The sequence below is a fragment of the Rhinatrema bivittatum genome, chromosome 12 (assembly GCF_901001135.1).
Source record: "Rhinatrema bivittatum chromosome 12, aRhiBiv1.1, whole genome shotgun sequence".
Lineage (NCBI taxonomy): Eukaryota > Metazoa > Chordata > Amphibia > Gymnophiona > Rhinatrematidae > Rhinatrema > Rhinatrema bivittatum.
Window position 1 is genome coordinate 45,955,479 of NC_042626.1, and position 25,960 is coordinate 45,981,438.

General features: G+C 43.0%; 1 protein-coding gene across 2 annotated transcripts in view; it reads right to left on the minus strand.

The window, feature by feature from the left end:
- Positions 1 to 4,128: 4,128 nt before the first annotated feature.
- Positions 4,129 to 25,960, minus strand: part of LOC115074498 — a 172,150-nt gene continuing 150,318 nt past the window's right edge. For both annotated transcript variants that reach the window (XM_029573993.1, XM_029573995.1), the window contains one exon: positions 4,129 to 4,242. In XM_029573993.1, the coding sequence (XP_029429853.1) occupies positions 4,215 to 4,242 (28 nt within the window). In that variant the 3' untranslated portion in view covers positions 4,129 to 4,214. The remainder of the gene's footprint in view (positions 4,243 to 25,960) is intronic.

The window sequence follows — 25,960 nt, forward strand, 5'->3', positions numbered from 1 at the left end:
AACGTGGATGGAACAATTCCCCTTTGAGGAAAGGCTGAAGAGGTTAGGGCTGTTCAGCTTGGAGAAGAGACGGCTGAGGGGGGATATGATAGAGGTCTTTAAGATCATGAGAGGTCTTGAACGAGTACATGTGACTCGGTTATTTACACTTTCGAATAATAGAAGGACTAGGGGGCATTCCATGAAGTTAGCAAGTAGCACCCTGAACTGTATTAAAAATGAGCAGTATTCTTATTTTGTATTGATAGCCGAGGTGTTGCAGAACCCACTCATCTTGGCTTATGTTTGTTACATGGTTCACATTTAATTAATAAACAGATTTAAACATAATACACCTGTTATGAGCAGCGATTCCAGCCTTAAAAGCATGGTCAGAAGAATATATCAGTCTCTTCAGCAATTTAAACTGTCTCTGAATGCTATTCCTTCTGAGAATTGATAGAGAGAATTAATACAGATAAGTTGTCTTCATCTATATTAATACATAGCTCTGTGTTCCAAGCTGTAGCTATAGAGACCAATAACTCATATGATTGAACAGAATGTAAAAATTTATACAATCCTGATAAGGTATGTTTTTTATTGATGCATAGCAAGGAAAAGCGCTGGAAAACCCCTGAAGTATACTGGTCAGTTTGTAAATGAAAATGGGACATAATATAACTTTGGATTTGCAAATACTGGAGAAAATAATGGGATGTAAAGTCCAGATGAGAGACACAATAAGAAAACGCATGAACCTTGCTAGTGCCCAGATTAATAAAGGCCAACACCGAGGCTCCAAGAGCTCCTTCAAGGTCTCTATAAAAGGCCTCCCTATCCCCAGGAGGGAATCCAGCGTTACTCCTAAGTGACGTTAAAAACAACCTCTCCCATGGAAATTTCAAAGAGACTCAAAAGACTTTCCAAGCAGCCCGTCTCGCTTTAATCCATAAGGAGGTTAAGAAAATATGCAGGTAAGATTTTCCTCAGAGCATGAAGGAAGTACATTAAGGAAAAAGGAGCAACCAATGCCTTTTCTAACTCCAAATTGGTATACAATCTCAGATTACCTATCCAATTGCTTACATGACGCAAGTTACAAGTAAGATTATAGAAACAAATGTTGGGAAACCTACCCCCTCATCTTCTTTCGGGATCATAAGATTTACACAAGACATCCAGGGTTTCTTTCCCTTCCAGACAAAATTCAACCAGATTCAGGAAATCAGCAATACATCCCTATGGGAAAGTATGACTGGAAGCATCTGTAATATAAACAACAATTTAGGAAGAAGAAGAAGAAGCAGTTTTATGAGTGCAATACGACCCATAAAGGAAATAGGGAAATGCATCCATTGGTCACATGTCTTCTGAAACCCTAAAATGAGAGGCGTAACATTCAAAGAATACCACATAGCCGGGTCACTGTGGATATAGAGTCCCAAATATTTAAGAGTACCCGAGGCCCACTTTAAAGGGAAATCCTGCCAAAGAAATTGTAGAGTACCCGAAAGATCAAGCACCTCTGATTAGTCCAAATTGGGGCGTAGGCCAGATAAACTGCCAAAACTGGCAAATATCTCCAACGTGCGGGGCAGATACACCCGATCCCTAGGTATAAAAAGCAAAATATCATCTGTAAATAATAACACTTTTAGAAAGGGAAATTTAGATAAGGTTTCTTCTGCAGCTAACATATCAATAAGCTTCAATACTAAGGGTTCGAGTCAAAATAAATAATAAGGGGGACAGCGGGTATCCCTGTCTGGTACCTCTTGATAAAGGAAAAGATTGAGAGAAGGAATTATTCACCACATTCTAGCTGTGGGATTAGAGTGTAAGACTTGAATTGCTTCCAGCATGAAGCCTTGAAACTCATACATAGAGAGAACACGTTCCAGGAAATCCCACGAGACCCTGTCAAATGATTTTTCCGCAATAAAACAGAACAGGGTCTATAACCCCCAATCTTCTCCAATTTTCCAATAAAGGACCTGAACATTCAAAACCGCTCTACTGCCATATATAAAACCCACTTGTCCCTTGTTAATTAAAATAGGTAAAATCAATTTAAGCCTATTAGCAAGCAATTTAGTATACAGCTTAATATCAATATTTATTTATTTATTTATTTATTTAGAGGTTTTTATATACCGCAGTACGTAAAATATACATCACCGCGGTTTACAATTAACAATAAATTAGCAACAATGCTTTACAAATAACAGAATTAATAAATATTAATTACATATAACAGGATTAACAGCAAACAGGCTGTATCGATCGTGGACCATCCATAAGGAGAATGTTTAACAAACAATAATGATATTGTGGTAATATTATCATTTATGAAACAACAATATAACAAACTAGAATATAATACTATAACGGTGCTGTGGGATAATACAAGTTCTAAATTGAATTGAAGATAACACAATACAAATATCATGTTAAGGGAAAAATGTGGGCGTAGGGGGGCGGAGGAATAAGGAGAGAGAATGTGGGTAGAAGGGACATGGAGCTGGGAATTATCTTGGTGAGGTAACTAGAGTGTCATATCAGTTACCTCACCTCAATATACAGAAGACTTGTTACCCAAAGAATGGAAAAGGCACCTGAAACTTGCCTTTCTGATCTCCTCCTGGAAAAGACAGCTGGTACATTATTGTTCAGGACTGTTGCACACAGTCTGACCTAAGAATGCCCCATTGGTGGAAGACTGGCAATGCTCTGGGGTCCAAGTACAACTCCTGGGCCTGGGGGTCCTGGTGTTGCAAAGACTTTGTCCTTCCTCATTAACTATGTGACCTTCAGATCCGCTCTGTGAGAGATGGCCCAGTTCCACCCCTTGATTGCTTCCGGCCACAGAGGATGGGAAGCTTATTGAAGCAGAATATAATCACCTGATTATCTGGATTAGGAACATTTTCTTGGCCATCTTATTTGTGACAACCTTTAGAGGGTTTGGTACTGCCAAACCCAAAACAGGAGAAGGAAGAGGTGTTTGTAAAATGTAAATGTCTTACTAAACACAAAGTTATAACAAACAAGCACATGTTAGTGTTTATTTTCCATCTAATCTGGGGGTTTTTGGGGGAAGCATAAAAGCTGATTTTTCAGTGCTTTTGCATTTCATACGCAATGGTGAGAATACTTTATCAGTTATTTCCAAAAACACTCTGTACTCAATGCTTTCTTACATGGGACTTTGTATTTATTCCAGGGGAATTCTGTCCCTAAAAATTAAAATTTAGGCACATATTTTTAAATTCTGCAATTAAGCACTCTTTTTTCCCATCTCTTCAGCACTTTTCTCAGAATCCATCACCTGCCAGTTCCTTATGATTAGCTCCTCTTCTGGGTTTCTCTTCTGCTGCATCTCAGGCCTTCGCACAGCATCTGCACCCCACTCTGGCTCATCCTACAGTGCTTTAGCCTTTCTGCTGCCCCCATCATCAAAACCAGCTCCTTGGACCTCTTCTCCAGACTTTCTATACTTCTGGATCCAACACTCGTCCAGTTCCATCTGCTGTGAATTTCAGCCTTAAGTGCGCCGGGCCTATTTTATAAAGGCCTGGCGATGCGCGTAAAGCCCCGGGACGAGCCTAAGTCCCGGGCTTGCAAAAAGGGGTGGGGCAGGGGTGAGACGGTCCGGGGGCGGGACCAGAGGTCTCCAACACAGCGGCAATTGCCGCTGTGTCGAAGTATCTCGTGCCGGCAGGCTGCCGGTGCGCGCAAAAGGAAAAATAAAAATTCTTTTTTTGGGGGGGGGGGGGGGGGGTTAGAGTAGGGCTGAGGGGGGGAAGGTTAGGGGAAGGGGTGGGAAGGTCAGGTTGGGGGGAGGGAATGGGGGACGGCAGCACGGCCTGCATGCGCAAGTTATAAAATTGGGTGTACATGTGCGCAACTTTTTAAAATCTACCCTCATATCTAAGTCAAACAAGAAATAGCAGAACACTCCACTCAATTCTGGGTATATGAGAAAATGCATTTGTGTACCAGCAGGGAAACTATTCATAATTTCTTTTATTTGAGATGAGATGGGATAATCCATTTCTCTACTTCCTGGAAAGCTCTGATTTAATTGTTTTCCCTGTAATACTAGTTCTACTGTGTGCATGAAATAAAAAAAAGGACAAACTATGTAAATATTTCACATTGGTTTATTAAAATGAGTAAATCAAATGGTAATTATAAAAAAATAAATATTAATAAAGCTAGTAGATCACTTGCTATGTTGATTGCCACTCTGAATCCTCACTAATAGAGAAAAGAAATAAAGAAACAGGTTAGGCAACAAAGCATTTTCATTCAGAAACAAATTTTACTTCCTCACTGCCTCCAAACTCTCCCATTCCATCTCATTACTACAGACTGTGAGGATTTCTTTAACAGTTAAGAGACAACTTCTCTCTAAAGTTCTGATTTTTTAAATCTTTTATGTGCAGAAAATGCAGTTTGGACTATGTGAATGGGCTTTCAGAAAAGTGCCTCAGGGGCTGCGAGTATAAAGTATGTGCTGAAGTGATTTCGTGTTCCCAGGGGCAGGGGAATCCTAGTTTTGTTTTTTGCATTAACGTGTATAAATGTGCACACACACACACATTTCCACCTGTTCCCAAGCAGATGTAAATGGGTGCCACTCAGGTTTCCATGTACACCCGCTGATTTTCAAAGCAGACTTACGCATATTAAATTTGTGCTGAAGTCTGTGGGTACTTTCTCCACTTGGACTTCAGGCCTATGCAGGCTGTTATGAAATCACTCTCCTTATGTATATAATACAATCTTTGTAAATTTTCTAGGGAATTTAGTGTTCATGAAAAAAAATGCATGCTTCTTCTGCACCATCCCATCAATATGTTTGAGACCCACTCAAGACAAATCATTTATAACAATTTCTCTGTCAACATGATCCTTTATTGAGGGTAAAAGTGGATGAATCAAAAGAGGAATTTTTATCCAGTGGGCAAAATCCCCAAAATAACCCAAAAAAACCCACTGGTGCAAAATTTTTTTTATTTTAGATCCACTCTCTCTCAAATCAGAAAGTATCTTCATAGTACTGCAATATTCACAAATACAAAAAAATGAAAGGGAAAAAACCTCAAATAGTTCAACTCTCACCTGGATGAACTCCAGTTGCGAAAACAGAGCTATTTACTGCCATCAGAAGAAAATCCCTTTCACATTCTACAGAAGCACAATTACTTCCAAATTACTGTATCGCATTGCAAATTGCCCCATATCAAATATCGAATCAAACTGAAGTGCTTTAATGTTCAAGTCGATTGTAGTATTTATCTGGAGAAATGCTCATGTGGCCCATGTTTTGCTATAGCTGCTTCAGGACAACATCTGGCGATACTTCATAAGTTCAGCTTTAATCGCTTTGCTTCCAGCAACAAAAGCACTCTAGAAGACGATATTTTTAAGGCTGGTTATCCCCAAGGAAACAACCAATAAAATAATTAAGCATTTGATAGTCTAATGAAAAGCTAGCACCAAAAATCATAACTCCTGGCTTCACTCGAAAGATGCATTGAGTCCATGTGGCACTAAGGAACATAGATGATGTATCCACTGTTCTTCACAAATGTTATGATTTTTGGTGCTGGCTATCGATGGGTTATCAAAATACTTAGGAGTAGATTTTATAAGAAGCGCGCGGGCGTAATTTTGTTCGCACAACCTTGTGCAAACAAGAGTATGTGCAAGGGGGTGAACATCTGTGCACCTTGTGCGTGCCGAGCCCTGCGCGCGCTGCCCGTTCCCTCCAAGACCGCTCTGAAATCGAAGCAGCCTTGGAGGGAATTTTTTTTGTTCCCCCCCACCTTTCCCTCCCTTCCCCTACCTAACCCACCACCCAGCCCTAACTAAATCGCCCCCCTACCTTTATTTTAAAAGTTACGTCAGCCTGAGGAAGGCGTAACTCGCGCGCGCCGGCCGGCTGCTGGCATGCCATTCCCCGGCCCGGGAGCAGTTTCGGAGGCCTTGGCCACGCCCCTGGGCTGGCACCATGGCCCCGACACACCCTCCAAGCAAAGCCCCGGGACTTACGCGCGTCCTGGGGTTTTGTGCGCGCCGGCAGCCTATGCAACATAGGCTCGGCGCGCGCAGGGTGAGTTTGGGGCAGGTTTTCGGGGGGTACACGCATATCTTATGCACGTACCCCTTTGAAAATCTGCCTTAATGACTTTATTGGTTGTTTCCTGGGGGAGGATCAGTCTTAAAAATATCATCTTCCAGAGTGCCATTGCTTATCGCCAGGAATGAACAGCAAGGAATAGATCTACTCTGTGGGATCTGCTGGGTACCTCCTGGTGACCTTGATTGGCCATTATCAGAGACTGAATGCTGGGCTTGATTAACTTATGGTCTGACTCAAGATGGTGAATCTTATGTTCCTACCTAAAGACAACAGAACAGATAATGTGTTGCTGGACAACTATCAATACTGAAAGCCAATTTGCAAGCTAATATATAGTGACAGTGACCAGACATCATAACTGTAGTGGGAATCCTATGTAAAAAAGTAGAGGTACCAACACATCATGTCTGGAATATAGTGAAAAGGATCATGCAATATCTGAAAGCCACAACCACAAAGCAGCATTGCTTACCTGTAACAGGTGTTCTCCTAGGACAGCAGGCCCTGGGTGCTCAACCCCTCTACATGAGCTCCCCACCCCAGGGTGGACACATCCATGGGTTAGGGGGACTTTGGAAAGATATTCCCCATTCCAAATTTGAGAATCCGCCACCAGGACACGGATTCCCGGAGAGACGGATTGATTCGGATGCGAGTCTGGAGGCTCTGCGTGGCCTAGCGCCTCTGCGACCTCAGGGTCCACTGGGCTCTGTGCATGAGTAAGCGTGCCAAGGGAATATCATGAATGGTTGCAGGCATGTGGCCCAACAGCCTCAACATTGCTGAGCTGAAACCTGCTGGCACTGTTGAATACTCTGATAAGAAAAAAGAACTTAAGGATCCACCAATGTAAATTACAACAAGAAAAATAGTTGGTGTGTGTTGGAATGAACTGTGACTGCAATATAAATTACACTATCAATTCTTTTACTTTCAAGATTATTTTTCAGAATATTTTTAAAAAAATGGAGGAAAAGACCTCAGCGCTGGTATCTTTTCTGAATTAATTAATGAATTATAATGAAATACTCTGAATGAATTAATTAATTAAAAAAAAAATAATAATTATCAGTTGTCTTCATTTATTAGAAAAACTTTATTTATATATCTTTTTTTCTTTCTATAAAAATTATCTATTTATTTATTTAAAGTTTTTTTTATTCCAGTATTCGTCGAAACATCATATCGGTTTACATGTAACTTGTGACAGAAGGGAAATACATTAAATATTTGAATTAAATACATTAAATATTTGATTAATATCTGCTCTTGCTCACTGTATATTGTATTGACTTATTGAGTGAGCAAACAGATATGTCAGCAGGAATTAACCCGGTTCAAGATAAAGGGGTAGATTTTTAAAAATGGCGCGTTCGCGTACTTTTGTTCGCGCTCCAGGCGCAAACAAAAGTACGCTGGATTTTAGTAGATACGCGCGTAGCCGCGCGTATCTTCTAAAATCCAGGATCGGCGTGCGCAAGGCTGCCGATTTTGGGCAGCCGGCGCGCGCCGAGCCGCGCAGCCTGCCTCCATTCCCTCCGAGGCCGCTCCGAAATCGGAGCGGCCTTGGAGGGAACTTTCTTTTGCCCTCCCCTCACCTTCCCCTCCCTTCCTCTACCTAACCCACCCCCCCGGCCCTATCTAAACCCCCCCTACCTTTATCCGTGGATTTACGCCTCCCGGAGGGAGAAGTAAATCCACGTGCGCCAGCGGGATGCTGGCGCGCCGAGTCGCGATCCGGGGGCGGTTCCGGAGGGCGCGGCCACGCCCCTGGACCGCCCTGGGCCGAAACCACGCCCCCGGGCCCGCCCCCGAAACGCTGCGTCCTGCCCCCAAAACGCCATGTCAATCGGCCCCGCCCCCGACACGCCCCGACAAAAAGCCCCGGGACTTACGCGAGTCCCGGGGCTCTGCGCGCACCGGCAGGCCTATGGAAAATAGGCGCGCAAGGCCCTGCTCGCGTAAATCCGGCCGGATTTACGCGAGCAGGGCTTTTAAAATCTGCCCCAAAGAGCTGATAATTTTGCCTCTTAGTGAAACAATTGCAGTCTCAATTACATTGCCCTATTGACTTGCTCAGAAATTACTGAAAAAACTTTGACAAGATTGCCTTCTAATTCGAGGTAATAAAGCTTGTAAAGCTGCTGGGAAGGCAGTTCAAAAGACACTTGAGCGGCACTCTGAAAGTTGGCAATTGAAGCTTATTCTTCAAATACTCTACAGTTCTTGTGTAGAGAACAGTGAGGTTCTGTAGTTCTATAGTTCTGGCACTGCACGAGTTGCCGCAAATATTTAAATAGCTCTGTGAAAGCTGCTTGTAATACAGAAGTCACTTATCTTGGCATGATGATTGATCCAAGTTAGCCAGAGGACACCTGAAACGGCTATTTAAATATTTGCGGCAACTCGGACAGTGCCAGAACTATAGAACTACACTGTTCTCTACACAAGAACTGTAGAATATTTGAAGAATAAGCTTCAATTGCCAACTTTCAGAGTGCCGCTCAAGTGTCTTTTGAATTGCCTTCCCAGCAGCTTTAGGAGCTTTATTACCTCGATTTAGAAGGCAATCTTGTTGAAAAGTTTTTCAGTAATTTCTGAGCAAGTCAATCGGGCAACGTAATTGAGACTGCAATTGTTTCACTAAGAGGCAAAATTATCAGCTCTTTATCTTGAACCGGGTTAATTCCTGCTGACATATCTGCTCACTCAATAAGTCAATACAGTATACAGTTAGCAAGAGCAGATATTAATCAAATTTTATAGAAAGAAAAAAAGATACATAAAAATAGTTTTTCTAATAAAAGAAGAGAAATATTGGAGGTTTTTTTGACCGATGACTGTATCAACTGGTCTGTACTCTGATAATTAATTCAGAAAAAATACTGAAAAATAATCTTGAAAGTAAAAGAATTGATAGTGTAATTTATATTGCAGTCACGGTTCTTTCCAACACACACCAACTATTTTTCTTACTGTTGAATCACTGCCACTATGGAAGCCAAGGTGACTGCACTGGATTGTGGCAGGAAGGCTCTTGCCTGAGCCATGTCTAGCAGGGCTCCTATAAAGTTCAATCAATGTGACGGGCTGAGGTGAGACTTTGGGTAGTTGATGATGAACCCTAGTGACTCCAACACCCAGATGGGCAAACGCATGGACTGATTGGCCCCTGCCTGAGAGGCGCTCTTGACCAGCCAATCATCCAAGTAAGGGAAAACATGCACTCCCAGCCCATGGAGGTGTGCCCCCACCACAGCCAGGGCAGGTCCGAAGTGCTGGCGGAGAGTTGCTGGAGGGTCTCATGGTGATCCTGCAACTGGGCCACCACCATGTCCCTCACCTTATCTCCGAAGAGATTCTCTCCTGTACATGGCAAAAAAAGAATTAAAGAATAAAAGTCAGTGAGTCTTTCCTGTACCTACAGTCGGAGAACCGAGGCCTGCAGCTATATCATTCTACATGCACCAATTCCACTGTAGAGAATCTAGGTGTCTCAAAAACATTGTAGGTTGAACGAACCTCATGTTTTCCACACTCCAGTCCCTGATGCACCAGTGAAAGAAAGGTGTCTTGCTGCTGTTGAGGCAGCTGCTCGGCCAATTCCTGCATTTACTTCCAGAGGTTGCATGACTATTGGCTCATGTAGAGCTGGTAAGAGGAGATGCGGGCAATGAGCATGGCCCCCTGGAATACTTTCCTCCTAAGTGCGTCCATCACTCTGTGATCCTTCCCTGTGGTTGCCGAGGAATGGGTTTGAGAGCAGCTGTCCCTCTTGAGAGTGGATTTGACTATCACCGATAGGTGCGACAGCTGACGCTTCTTGAAACCGGTAGACTGCTGGACGAGGTAAACCCCATCTGCCTTCCTGTTTACGGGAGGTACCATGAGGGGGTGTTCCCAGATGCTCAGCAGCAACTCCTTAAAGATCTTGTGCACCGGGTCCGCCACGATATCTTTAGGAGCCTCCACAAACTGGAGGATTTCCAGCATCTTGTGTCTGGCATCCTCTTCCATCATCAACTGAAAATGGATGGCCTTGGCCATTGCTTGCACAAAACCTGCAAAGGTCAAATCCTCCGGTGGAGACTTCCTTTGTTCCTCTGGAGGAGACAGCTCTAAAAGAAGACACCCCCCCTGAGTCCTCAGAGGAGGATTCTGCAGTGTCATCCCCCCAGGGGTCATATGGAGCTTCATCCTCACTGTAATCCACAGGCGATGGGGTCCTAGGTACTCAGCCTTCTTCCAGAGGCATGGATGCTGGTGGTACCGGTGCCATCCCCAGCAAAGCTGGATGGGTGGCTGCAGTCCTCAGTGTTTCTGCTGGCCTCAATGGAGCTTCCTCTTCGGAGGACTGGCAATGAGCACCATATTGGTCGTGGGAAGCATTGGTGACCCTCTGGGCATCAATGATCCCCTTGGAACCAATGCCAACTGAGTTGGTAACACATCAATGAGCGCACTGAGCCATTCCAGCAGCAGTTCCACCAGGGAAAGCGTGGGCATTGGCTCAGTCGGTGCTACTGGCTCAATGCCCTGCAGTGCCCACTCCACAGCCAGCTGAACTCTGCCCTCCAACTCCTCCTTGAAAGTTGCCGATGCCAGCACTGACTGGGAGGTAGGCAGGTTGGCCAGAGTTTCCTTGGATCCCTGAGGTGGATTGGCAACTGGCACCAGGACCGGTGGATACAGTTGCAGATCCCCATCATCAAAAGTGGGGCACTCCTCACCGTGGGGTCTCTTCAGGGGCATCAAGGCATTAGCTGGCGGCTTTCTGAGCCCAGCACCGTGCATTGAAGGTGACCAGTGCCGATGCTTCCTCGGCTTCCCTTGGTGCTTGGCCCGGTCTTCCCCCAGTGCTGAGGTCAGTGATGATGAACCTGAAGTCCTTGACCTGGAATAAACCAATAGGGGCTGGTCTCTGACGCCCCTATCTACCGGTGGCATCGATGGAACCGACAGCCACTGATGTCGATGGCTTGGTGTCCTTCAGTGCGGCTCCAAGGTCCATCGGTGCAGGTGCTACCGATGTCAATGGCTCGGACTTCCTCGACCCGAAGAGTTTCTCCATCTTATCAAGTCGAGCACGACATCCCTTAGGGGTCATCTGGGCACATATGCTGCAACTCCGGATGTCATGCAATGACACCAGGCACAGGACACACACCTTATGGGGATCCGTGATGGACATGGTCCTCGGACACTGGGGGCATCAACAGAAACCAGCCAAGGCCATGACAAATGAAAAGGGAAAAATAACGAGAATGGTGATGGCAGGCAGTTGAAGCCGGCAGGTACCATCGCCATGGGGGTGGGGGAATGGCAGCGAAAATAAACTTAACAAACCGCCAAAAAACCTGACTGAGGAGTCTAAAGAAGGGAACTGAGAGCATTGATGAAACATACAAAAATCCGAAAAATAATCGGTGAAAGTTTTCCAAGGCAATTTTCTGAAGAAAAGCCAAGAACTCACTTAACTGCGAGGTGAAAGCTCCATAGAAAAAAAGAGACTAAATAGGGACCTGATGTGGATGTGTGGTATAGGTCATGCTGGGCATGCTCAGTGTGCACAGTCAAAGTTCTAGAAACTTTGACATAAGTTTTCCATGCTGGGCTCCATCTGACGATGTCACCCACGTGTGAGGACTACCATCCTGCTTGTCCTAGAAGTAAAAACTACATCTACCAGTGACAGCCCAAATCTGATCAACTATGTGGATATAGACTGGGCTGGTGACATGATGGACCAGCAGACACCTCTTCTAATTTGGATATGAAACCATTAGTTGGACTAGCAAACTATTACTCTATTGAAAGACAAATAGGAGTGAATAAAGCTGGCACCAAATTGATAAGGTGAACACTTGAACTAAACACATTGATGTGAATACAGCATCATCTTCCTGAAAAACCTGCCAGAGAAGTTTGAATATCGCCTATTGGAAAGGATGGTTGTGGATACACTGACTAAGCTGTTATCCATAGATCATTACAGCAACTTTGCAGAAAGGATGAACCTCAAGGAATGATCATTTAGTCATCGAAAGGGGGTGTAGGAAATCAAATAGCAAAGGGTTATTCTCAATCAGATTGCAAGAGATTAACTCATCCCCAGCTGTACAGGGATCGTGAAGGAGGAGGAGGGTCTGGAAGGATTGTTTGTGATATGCTAATCCTTATAGTTTTGTAACTTGAGTAATTATGTAGGCTTTCTAAGCTTTGTCCTCAGTACGATCGGGACTTCTCTTTCAAATACTATGTATCCTTTGAATATAACCTCTGATTATTTTCTACACTAGTTTCTTAGATTGAAACATGAATATGTGCTATTGCTGAAGATTTCTCAGTCATTTCTACTGCAAAGTAATCTAAGTCCCATTGAGTTCTGCCCAATAGGTTACTGGGCTCCCAGGTGCATGCTTTGCAACAGAGAACTAACAAAAGTATAAGAATGAGGTGTGCATTTCTTGAAGCTTATAGACTAACTCCCTCAAAATCTTTAAAAGCACTGGATGATTCTTTGCCCTCTGTGATCTCTTTTGTTGAACTAACAAAGATTATCCAAAGTTGTTTCATGAATTTTTTAAATCACATAGGTGCCCATCTTCAGAAGTGACAGCAAGGTTTATATTTGTGTGTAAATATTATATTCCTTTGTTTAACGATAACAATGTTCTACTATTTTTATGTTACTTGCTTCTATAAATAAATAAGTTTGAACACCTATTTATATTCCAAAGGTGTGACCGAGCCCATATTAATAGGGATGTGCTTTTGTTTGACCCTTAAAGGGAAATATCAATGAAATTTCCTATTTCAGTTTCCTCTCATTTTGAAAATGAAACAGAAAAATTAACAAAATTGTTTGGTTTTCATTTTGTTTCCTTTTATAACTAGAAGCAGCCAGTACCAGTCAAAACGCCTGTATTGCCGTATAAAAAAAAAAAAGGTTATGTACTTTTCCCTGTGGTAAAAGAGGTTTAGTACAGGCTAGAAAATAAGTGTGGGGAATTCATTTTGAAATTTCCATGCGTGCTTTACACCACTTTACCCTGTGTACTTTGCTCTTTGAAACTACACAAGGTAAAGGCTCCTCGCATCACCAGCCTGCCTCTGCCCTTCCCTTTAAATAGTATCTACTGTATTACTTTGAAATGAATGGATTTCTCCTCCTACCTCTAACCTCACTTTCCCCAAAATTTGTAATTCCACATATATTGATAATATGTGTTAAATGACAATTCAATGCAATGTTCTTCACACTATTTATTTATTGCATACTATAGGAGCCAACTTTGCATAATGATTGGTGGTTGCTAAATTCACTATAAAATTAACTCTCGCTGATGACAGTGAAGGAGTTTGCTCAAGACTGGGGGTGCTTGACCACCCACTATATCCACAGAGCTGGCACCTATGTCACACACAGTAGTGAATTTCCTTCATTGAGAAGCCTTATAGTTTTAACATTTTCTGAAAAAATGTTTAAATATAAAGAAGGAGCAATACTGCACTCCACAAATCGTAAACAAAATCCACTAAGGAGTGCAAGAAGACTCTAGGTCCAATAATTTCATTTTCAATATTATTTATTTCAAGTTTTAAATGTTCCAAGGAGCCACTCCTGTTTTAAAGTAATGCACAAATGAATGACTTTGTTTACTGAAAAAATGTTTGCCAGAATTTACTGTCTATCATGAAAATTTGCCAATTAAATACCAGTTTAGGCATTTAATCTGATATCTGGATGGAGATTTAGATGTCTCCTATTGATAGAAAATCTGTCCCGCTTCTGGATGTCTTAGATGTAGACAATTTAGCAAACATCAGAAAATCCAAGCAATGAAATATGAGGTGTCATGATGGATCCTGAGTCACAACTGGCCTAGAACAGCAAGCTCAATGTTGTGTTACTACAATGCTAAGTATTCTTTTCTCATACATCCTCTATTTGTTTCAGCTATCAAGTCGGAACACGAACAGCAAAGAAAAAAAAATCTTAATATCTAAAGTAATAACATAAGGATAACCTACCCTTCACTTCTTTTCCGCTATATATACTGCTGATGGGCTTCTGAGAATCACTGATATAAACAAAAATTAAGTGGCAATGGGAATAAGAAAGGAAAGATCATGAAAAAAAGACAAAAATTAAAAATGTTATTTGTTTACAAATAAAAAATGGTTGTTTTTCTTTCTGCTCTTGGAGGTCCCTTTCAACCAAAGCCTTTAGTTTTCTCCCATATGTTTTATGATAAATTGTGCAAAATTCTATGGCAAAATTGCTGGACACTTTTAAATGTGCCCAAATGTCCCCACTCTTAAAGAGTAAAAAATAATTATCTCATATATAAGCAAAACTTTAACATGTTGCTTATAAGCTAAAGAGAAAGTTTAGTTTTCTAACAATTTAATTGGTTGACAGATAGGACATAAATCCCTAGATACATCCTGTCTCACAAAATAAACTGATACTTTTTGTTACAATATGATATCTCTTAGTGGATGAACAAAACAATTATCAAAAAATGTTGTTACATGTGAACTTGGAGATGTCAGAGATGTAATTTCAAAAGCTCATTTCTGATCATTCTTGTCCAAAAAAAAAGTATCACACCCTGCAAACTGAAATTATTTACCTGTAATATTCATTCTCTGTTGACAGCAGCTTATGGAATAGCACAAGACCTGCACAGGACAGGAACATTTGGAATGCTTTCCAGAAAAGTCTTCTGAACATGTGCGGGAAGGGATCCATGCAACACTGGACTAGCCCCTTCTCAATTTAATGATTAGTAATGACAGGACATGACCATGGCCACAAAGGGAGGACAGATCCACTAAACTGCTGTTATCAAAGAACAAACACTATCATAAATAATTTTATTTTCTATGAAGGTTCACATATGGGACTAGCTAGCTAAGAGTCGCCTTCAAATAAAATGGGGCACATATTGTTAATAGGCAACATCTGTTTGGAAAACATTTCCTTTTATTTATTTTGGGTTTTCAATATGCAGAGATTTTTTTTTTTTTATGGAAATAAGACTCTAAGTAGGGAGCAGAAGACAGAAAGACAACCAATCGGAAGAGGCAGCATTCTGTAAAGGGATCTCTTGGCATCTTTAAGTCACATTTTGCGCCCCAATGAGAGGCAATAATGCTTGGTAAATGTAAAGTCCACACTGCATGTTGCAACCTTGCAAATTTGTTCATAGACTGACAATGCTAGCTGCCAGCATCTTAACAGGATGGGCTCTGATCTTCATCTTTAAGGTCAGTCCTAAAAGGGAATAACAATGAAAAATGCAATATGCTAGTCAATTAGAGATGGTGTTTACATTTTCCCCAGGGAAAGTTATGCGTGTAATCCTTTTAAAACCTCCCTGCATACGCCGAGCCTATTTTGCATACGCTCGGCGGCTCGCGCAAGCCCCTGGGACGCGCGTCGGGGTCGACGCATCATTCGGGGCGTTCTGGGGGTGTGGTGCCATCCGGAGGCGTTTCAGGGGCGTGGCCGAGGCCTCCGAAACGGGTCCCGGGCTGGGAAATCACGCGCCAGCAGCCCGCTGGTGCGCGTGAGTTACGCCTGCTTCTGGCAAGCGTAACTTTTAAAACATAGGTGTGTGTGTGTGGGGGGGTTTAGAAAGGGGAAGGGAGGGCAAGGTGCAGGGGGTGGAGGGAAAGTTCCCTCCGATTTCGGAGCGGCCTCGGATGGAACAGGCAATGCGCGCAGAGCTCGGTGCGCGCAAGGTGGTGCACAAATGTGCACCCCCTTGCACGCGCCGACCCCGGATTTGATAAGATACGCACGGCTACGCGTGTATCTTATAAAATGTTAGGGCCCCCTTCGCCCCCCGTTTTTGCTAGATTCATCATTCTGCGATGAATGATGAATCCAGGCCTCAGTTTGCTCCAGGTAGGTCACAGCTTTCTTACACTCTAGTTTCTGAAGTACAACTTCTACTTTAAGAGAATAAGGGCAAGAGAAAATTGCTGGAAGGATAACTGACTAATTAAGCTGGAAGTACAACAATTTAGGAAGAAATTTAGGATGGGTACAATGTAAAGGTGTGCAAATAGAAACATTTTGTTTTCTTTCATTTCTCTTTTTTTTCATTTTCTTTTTTTCGTTTGGTATTGATTTAGCAGGGCTCCTTTGTTATAGTGCATACTATTTCATTTTAGTGCGCTCCAAAACAAAATAGCGCATGCTATTGCATGTTAATGCGTGCTAATTCATTTAGGGCAGGATTCATCATTCCGAATCCCGCGAAAAAGGGGCAGGGGCGGGCCTGTGAAAGGCAGCAGCCATTGGCACCGTGGCGGTGCGATTTCGCCTGTTGTGGTGGGGCCAGCTGCAGCCTTTTGCAGCGAATAGCGACAGCGTAAAAGGTGTAGCTATTTGCTGTGCTACTGCCGGCGATAATGTTCCTCACATTCCCTCTCCCTGACTCCTCCCCTCCCCTAATTTGCATTATATCTCATGCGAAAAGGCCCTAACGCACACGATAATGCTTTGAAAAATAACCCCCTTAGTTTGCACTCATTTTACACAGTGACATTGTAAATGACAACAGATAAAGAACAAAAAGGTCCATCTAGCTGTCCAGCAAGGTGTTTAGAGTTGTGATTGCCACTTCATGCAGGTTACCCCCTTACAGAAATATTGCACCAAAATTACTACCTGTTATCTCTGTTTTTCATTTCCTTCCTCCAGGCACTATCAATCCTCTGTCTTTTTGAATTCCACTACCATTATTGTCCTCATCATGTCTTATGGGAAGGCATTCCAAATATCTACCACCCTTTCTGTGATAAAGTACTGTCTTATGTTATTCTTTATTCTATTCCTTCATAGCTTCATATCATGACCCCCTAGTCCTATAGCTTCCTTTCCACTGGAAGATTTGATTCCTGTGCATTTTTAATACCTTTCAGGTATTTAAAAATCTGTATACCCCCCCCCCCCCCATCTCTTCTCCTGTAGATTATACATATTTAAGTCCTTAAATCTCATCTCATTTGTCTTTTGGTTGCCTTCCTCTGGACAGTTTCTAACCTCTCTCTATCCTTTTTGAGATATGGCCTCCAGAACTGAACAAAATAATGTACACTAACATGAAATTAATCAAAAATGAACATCCCTAGTGCGAAATATCACCTTGTCATGATGAAATTTAGTACATTTGCTAAGGGCTGGAGCTTACTGACCCTGTGGGCTGGAGAGACACCAAAAACAGACTTTCAAGGTCAAATAATTCAGCTCACAAGAGTTGAAAGGCTCGAAGGGGACCTTCATTTGTGAGTCACTGAAGAACATGACCACCTGACTAAATCTCTCTTCCCTTCCTATGTCCAAGTTACCCCAAAAATGAAATAAATAGATTTAAATAGGAATAATCTCCAAAATACCCTGCCAACCAGATCTAGTAAAACAGAATGCAGATACAGCCTACGGTGTGGAGCTACCAAGCTTGATTGATGTGGTACTTAAGCAATCAGCAAGACAGCCAGCTGCATGCTGCTGATGAAGAACAAATGTTGCCTATAAAATGAGCAAGGATTAAGAACTTTAAAAGGTTCTTCAAAACTTATTGCTCAAATTGGATGCCTTGACGGAAGTAATGAGAAGTAAATGTATGTATCAAACTCCAGGTGGTGGCCTTACAGAGCTCCTCAATGGCCGTTGATCCAAAGTGGGCTGTAGTGGCCGCCATAGCTCTCAACATGGCTTTCAGGATAAACCTTCTTTACCATAGCAGATTGATATGCAGTCAGATTCAATTTGCGATTGTACACTTGGGGTAGATTTTCATAGGTGTGCGCGCTTCCCAGCGCGCACACATGGATGCACCAATTTTATAACATGTGCACGCCGGTGCATGCATGTTATAAATCATTGGGCCGCGCACAAGGGGGGGGGGGGGGGTAAAGTTTTGCAAATTCGCGCGGCGACACATCTTGGCCTTCCCAGTTCCCTCCCAGTCCGCTCCAATTAAGGAACGGACTGGGAGGGAACTTCCCTACTCCCTACCCTAACCTCCCTTCCCCTTCCCCTCTTCTCCCCAACCCCTAATTCCTAACTTTGTTTTCCCTTGTTCTTCAACTTACTTATGGGCCTGACCTGAAGTAAGTGGCTGCCGGAGTGCAAGGCTCCGGGACAGCAAATGAATGCCGCTGTCCCAGCCCGCCCCCTCCCCTCCCCTCCCCGAGGGCCCACCCCTTCTAAGAGGCCTGGCAGTTCTGCACGTAACCCGTTTTGTATGTGCGCAAACGATTTAAAATCTGGTCATTAGTAACAGGTAATTCAGGTCTATTAGGGTCATAAGATACAAGGAGGTGGAAAGACTTTCTAAAATCCTTAGATCTATGTAAATACAATAAAGCTCTTTTACTAAAAGTACTCATAGTACTAAAAGAGCTTTTAGTACTATGTGAAAAAAGGTTAGCAGAAAAATGAATAGATTCAAGTGAAAATCCAATACCGCTTTAGGAAGGAATTTTGGATGTGAACTCAAAACTATCCTATTGTTAAAAGTTTTGTGTGTGGAGAGTAAATTACCAGTGCTGCAAAGGTGACTGCTACCATGACCCTCAAGGAAAGATACTTAAGGTGTCATGTGTGAATAGGCTCAAAACAAGGTCTTATAAACTGAATCACACTAAGATCCCAGTCTAACATGGGCTGCTTTATAGGAGGTAGTCAACCCTTCATAAAACATGCCACCAGAGAAAGAGAAGATATTGGTTTTCCATACTCCAGATTGGGGTAGGCTGCTATTATACTGAGATGTGAGTGTAATTATGCTTGAGTTCCAGAATGCATGGTCAGATTCCCTTGTTTACAAATAGAAATATGGTGCTCAGAGAAACCATCTTGAAAGTTTTCATAACAGAAACTTGTTCACCGTCCTCAGGTATAGGATAGGCTAGAATCCTATGGTCTTTTGGGGGACCAGAAAGTGCTTGGAGTAAAATCCTTCTTTTTTTCCTGTGGTAGGACAGGTTCAATTGCATTAGTCTAGAAAGGAGAGTTCCATATGCAGCAGGTCCTGCTGCAGAAGGGGTGTTAAATACCCTTTTGGTGGGATCTTCAATAAATTTATCTTTAGCCCTTCTTTACAATTCAGAGTACCAGGGTTCAAATCCCACTTCTGTTCCTTGTGACCTTGGGAAGGTCATTTCACTCTAATGTCTCAGGTAAAAACTTAAAGGTAGATTTTAAGACCTGTGTGCGGGTGTCCATGTGCACGCGGTTGCCGGCACACACACATGGACGTGCCGATTTTATAACATGTGCGTGTCGTCACGAATATGTTATAAAATCTGCTACCACGCTCACGATTTTATATCGGTACGCGCATGTGCGCGTGAAGGCCCTCTTGCGCGCGCGCGTGTGTGTGGGGGATTTTAATAGATGCATTTGGGGACAGAATAGGCTTTTCCCCCAGTTCCCTCCCAGTTCATTCAAGTAAAGGAGCGGACTGGGAGGGAACTTCCTAAACCCCCTGCCTCCGTTTTCTCCAACTAGCTCAAACCTGTAAAAACCCTGCTAACTACCCTACATTTTTTTTTTTTTACTTACTCGCTCTCTGGAGTAGGAGCAGGTTGCGCAAACTGGTTGGATCCCAATGCATGCTTCAGCAGGATGGTGCTTAATGACACTGTCCTGGCCCGCCCACACCTCACCCAGACCCTGCCTCTTTTTAAAATCTGCTTCACAATGCACATACCAGGAGATACGCGCGTGGTTGTGGGTCTCTGAAGGTCTGCACAGTGCCGGAATCGCTGCCTGCAGGGCTTTTAAAATGAGCCCTTTAGGACCGAATTCATCAAGGTATTTTCCCATAGACACAGATTGGGAGAAAAGCCTTAGTGAGCCCTTTGAGGATAGGGAAATACCTACAGTACCTGAATATAATCCTGAAAGTGCTGAAAAAGCAAAATATAAATCAAATAAATAAAAAAATACCCAAATGTTGGAGGTGACAAGGGCCACCAAGATAAACACAAGCCTCTGTGAAAATCCCCCTAAAATAATCACAAGAGTACAAACATCGAGGAATCAATATGTTATTGATGAAACGCTGGTGTTCGGTATCTCTACATAGGGTCTGAACCACTTTTGTAGTTAAAACTCCAATAGAGACAGGTACTGTTTTTACTCAATAGGTGTCTTCTAAATATGTGCCTGTATCATCATGATTAATTTTTAATTGCTAATTTCTTTTGTCTTTTAAACCAAAATATGGTGTAACCTTAAGATACTATTCTGTATCAACTCTCCTTGATGAAGCCACTCTACTCAACTTGTGTAACCAAAAACACCCCATCCAACTTATCTTATTGCTTGCAGTCGGTGGTTTTGGGTGGCTGAGATCTTAAGTTCCTCTTTATAGAGTAGAGCTGCGTGCCCGCCCGACACTGCCAGTGTTTCGATGTGATGTGTCTACTTTAGGGGCTGGTTCCTTCTAACCGCCACATTTTTTGTCCAACATAACGCCTCTTGCTGGTTTATGCACCTACTTTTATATGAACTGCACCCTGCATTATTTTAGTACAGCTATTTACAAGCATAAAACTGGGTTTCAAGTGAATAAATGTCTTTGAAAATCAAGCCCTTGTGATTTAATTTTCAAAGGGATTTCTGTGCCTCAAATAGTGTTCTGGGCACAGAAGTGGTCTTTTACAAAATTGCCCACCTGATATATGGTTAAACTTGTATATTTCATATTCGTGTGTAAGTTTACCTGGACTGAGTGGAGGTGTTCCTGGGGGCAGGGTTTAGATTTATACACATACAAGTACATTTTAAAAGCCCTGCGTGCATGAATTACGGGGGTTACGTTTGTGGCCGGGCCCTGTGCGTGCCATGCGCATTTTCAGAAGGGCCTGGCCAAGCACATAACCTCCATTATGTGCCGAAGTGTTGGGCCTTTGAAAAAGGGCTGACTAGGAGCCATGGTCTGGGCGGGAGGAGGGCCGGGTCAGCGCCATTCAACACTGGCCTAAGGAACTGCATACCGGCAGCCGGCTGGTGCGCAGAGATTTCTTCTGCTCCCGAGGAACAGTAAATAATCAAACATAAAAAATGTAAGTAGCTAGGAAGGGGTTAGGGGTCGGGGAAGAGAGAGGAAAGGATAGGTAGGGGTCTAGGGAAGTTCCCTCTTAGTCTGCTCCTTAATTGCAGCAGACTGGGAGGGAACTGGGGAAGCCCTACTCCTGTCGCCACGCGAGGCCTTTTAAAATTCTCCCCCCCAGCACGTGCAGGCCACCCACCCTCACATACGCGTGAGGATATTGTATTTTATAACATGCTGCGCTGACGTGTGCGTGTTATAAAATAGCCATGTCCATGGGTCTTAAAATCAACCCCATACTTTGTAAAATTCAATCATATGTGCATAAAATTCCAAGAAAAGTTTGTGTGTACCAAAAAGTAGGTGTAACTTGTAAGGGTAGATTTGATGGATTAATTTGCAAAGTAGACTTATGTGTGTAAATCTGCCTTGAAAATTGGTGTAACTTATGCAGGACTTGCACGGATTGTTTGAAAATTACCATTTGGGAAAATTGCTTTCCCAATCCTTGTAGGCACATATTTGCCATAATATTGGAGAGGCATTCCCGGGAGCAGAGTTTGGGCCTTACACACACACACAGAGACTTTAAAATTTTAACAAGTATGCACATAAATTCCTCCAGAGAAACTATCCACACACATAAGCAGTTATAAATGCCTGTGGGTATTTTCCCCAGGATAATTTTCAAAGCGAAAGCAAGTGTGTACTTTTGCTTTGAAAATTAGTGTAAAATCTGTGGGTACTTTTTACCTACAGCTTTTACACTAGCTGAAAATTACTCCCTAATGGTTCTAAGACAGCAAAATGATAATTCAGAGAATCATTAGGCAAATAATACAATATTAGCACATTTAAAAAATAATAAATAACCCAATAAATCTTTAATTCCAGGATTCAGACTGAATATAATTGCATCAGACCTAAACTAATCTCATCCTAACATTAAAATCTCAGTTACACCTTCATGGAAAGAGTGATGGGTGAATGGAATGGGTTCCCAGGGGAATTGGTACTTACAGAAACAGTAATTGAGTTCAAGAAAGCATGGAATAAACAGAGGATCCATAGATGCGAAGTGGAAGAAAGCCAGAGATACACTGGGATCTATGGCTATGCACCAGGAATGAAACTGGACAAACTAGATGGGACCAAGAACATAAGAAGTGACATGCTGGGTCAAACTAAGGTCAATTGAGCCCAGCAGCCTATCTCCGACAGTGGCCAGGCCAAGTCACAAGTACCCAAAGGATCCCCAGTAGTTGATCTATTTCTTGTATCTTACTCCCAGGGATAAGAGCTGGCTCTCCCAAGTCTATCTGGCTAATAATTGGGTATGGGCGTATTTTGGTTACTATGGTTCTTAATAGCCATCATCTTCTGCGTTTCTAGACCAGCAGATAAACTAAATTCAATCACAGCAAGCAAACATCAAAGCTCTTTCAGTGGGTAAAAAACATTTTATCCTCAGAAATTATGGCTTTTAAAATTGCTCCACCTGCCTGCAAGTAAAAATGCACATATGGTTGAATAAAGCACATTTTATTTTTACCTGGGTACTGCAGACAGTCACACGAGCAGGGAGAGGGCAGGGGATTGAACAATGCATGCAGTTTTGATTAGTCCCAACTATGCACTTTTGGCCTGATTTTTATAAGGGCCATGCATGTAAATAATGGGGGTTATGTGTGTGGTTAGGCCTTGTGCGCACCGCACGCATTTTCGGAAGGGTCCGACCACACACATAATCCCTGTTACACACCAAAGTGCCAGGCTCACGTAACTTACTTCTATTCATCAGAGCAGGTAATGCACCCTCTTTCTTTGGAATTATGAAGTAAATGGCGTACCGACCCTTCCTTCTTGCCCCTATGGGTACAGGGACAATGGCCTCTAGCTGCAGAAGACACTGCAAAGTGTCCTGAACCGCCTGACGTTTGGCTGCGTATCCGCATGGAGAGACTAGAAACCGGGCCTGAGGGTGCCGTGCAAAATCTAAAGTGTAGCCTTGTTTTATCATAATGAGTACCCATTGATCTGGAGATCTTGGCCCATCCCTCGAAATATAGGGACAGTCTTCCCCCTACCACCGGCATCGAGGAATGGACTGGCACCCTTTCATTGTGAGGATTTGGACCCTGGAGCAGATTGAGCCGTTTCCGCTCTTCCGAATCTTCGGCCACGAAAAGGCGGGAACCAGGCCTGCTGCTTCGGTTGTGCTGGCCAAAAGGAAGCGTTAGGCATTTTAGCAGGTCGATATCGCCGATTCCCCCTGAATCTGGCTCTAGAAGAGAAGGAACCCCGAGACCGAGGCCTGTTCTCCGGCAACCGATGAACTTTATTTTCACCCAAAGATTGAAACATATCCTCCAAGACTTTGCCAAACAGTAATTTCCTTTAAACGGCATAGAACCCAGCTGGGCTTTGGAGGACACGTCCGCTGACCAATGCCTCAACCACAACAGCCTACGAGCCGAGACGGCCGACACCATGGATCTCACCGATGTCTGCAACAAGTCGTGAAATGCATCAGCACAGTAGGCCACGGAGAATTCTATCCGACTCGCCTGAGCGGCTTCCTCCTGCGAAAGGCCGGCATTGGCCTGCAACCGTTGTACCCAGCAGAGACCTGCTCTCATTGAGAAGTTGCTGCACATAGCTGCCTTGACTCCCAGAGCGGAGACTTCAAAAATTCTCTTAAGCTGGACCTCCAACTTCTGGTCCTGCAGGTCCTTAAGTGCGGATACTCCTGAAACAGGAATCGTGGTCTTCTTGGTGACTGCGGTTACGGCTGCGTCAACCGTCAACCCGCAGCATCAACCCGCGGTTACGGCTGCTTCAACCCGCAGCATCTCTAAAGCATCCTCTGGCAGAGGAAATAGCTTATCCATGGCCTTCCCCACTTTCAACCCCAGCTCTGGGGTATCCCACTCCTGGAACAGCAAGTCTGTAGCTGAAAAATGAAAAGGGAAGGCAGTTGCTGGACCTCTCAGGCCCAACAAGACAGGATCTATCTTACCTAACTTAGCCTCTTCGGGAGGGCTCTCAATGCCCAGCTCTGCCAGGATAGCAGGAATAAGAGGAAAAAGTGGAGCAAGCTCGTCCTTACGAAATAGGCGAGCTATTTTGGGGTTATCCCCCTCCACAGCCTGCAAGCCTCTTACCATCCCCTGCGGCTGCAGATCAGGATCCGTATCCACCCCCTGCGGAGGAGAAGGCTGTGGATCCGGTTGTTCTGGATCGGTATCCTGCCCCGAGGTATCCGTATCCGGCTGAGGAACCCCCGTACAGAGCGAGTGCTTAGGCAGAGATGGTCCCTTCTCGCCTCGAGGGTTAGTGCACTTCCTGGCATGAGACTTGGCCCCTCCAGCGGAGACTTTTTCTGCCGTGCGCCTCTTGCCTGACTTCTGTGCTTTAAATGCCTTATGAAGTAATAAGGCAAACTCAGACAAAAAGGAAGAAGAGGAGGAGGAATCAGAGACCCCCTCAGGGTCAAAACCCAGGAGTCTGGACAGATCCGGGTACGTACTGGCAACGACTTATTTTTAAAAATTATACATAAGCATGGGGACAGGGAAAGGTGAGACTGGGGAAGCTGTTTGTAAGGAGTGGGGGATAATCTATTGTTAGTTATTGACAACTGCAGTGCAAATAAGTAACAATTGGAAAGATATTGATATGACTAAATCACAACTATCAAAATTTTGGCTCAGTTTAACCACAAGAAACGGGTTAATGTAATAAAAGAGGACATTTTGAAATTGTATGCAATGCAGTTGTGCAACTTAAGAATGTTTTCCTTTAATTACAATACAAATACATTTCATTCATGAAAACACAATAGGATCCTGAAGGTAATTTGCAAAGACAGCCCGGGCCTAGATTGATATGCAAGAGTTTAACTGATTATTTCAGCCTGTATTTATTTATTTTAAAATGTTTATATTCCATTTATATTAAAATGTGTTCTAAACAGATATTATAAATTCACATATATATATCTGTATATTATTATTGGGCCATTTTTCTTTTATTATTGTCTGTATTACTGAGTTAGGTAGTTTTGTTTTATGTCATACTATGGTATAATTGTTTAATACTTTGAATATTTGTAGTTTATGATTTATGCTATAGAAACAGCTTTGATTTGTTGGTGGAAGGGCAACATATTAAAAGAAACTAAACTAAACTTATTTAATTAATAATATTTATTTATCATCATTTATTAAATGCTTTACCGATATTTATTGCCCAAAGTGTTTTACAAAACTTAACCTCTGATCTCTTGTTTCATGTTCTCGCATGAAGCTCCTTCGCCTAATGTAACAGAAGTATGTTACCTAGCTTAGTGGCCCTCTGTTGTACTCTTTTTGCGACAAGTGCTCAAAAATGCATACAAGATTACTGAGTGATGCTGCCTTGCACCAGAAGGTAAATCAATAGCACATTATACAATGGGTCACTATGGTATTTTGGGAATTTTAGTGTGAAGAATGGGTCATGGTAACAATTCTGAACGTGAGACTGTGCATACCCACTTTCTTCACAATAAGAATGAGAGGTTATATTTGCAAGGGCAGATTTCTAGTGATCTGTTTTGCTATTAATATTGGCTTAGCACCAGAGAAAATGAGTGGACTGGCAACCACCAGCACAATCTATTAATATATATAAAACTATTTACCTCATTTACATACAGACAAGAGCCAGAAAAGCAGTGATCCTATATGTATGAACAGCAAAA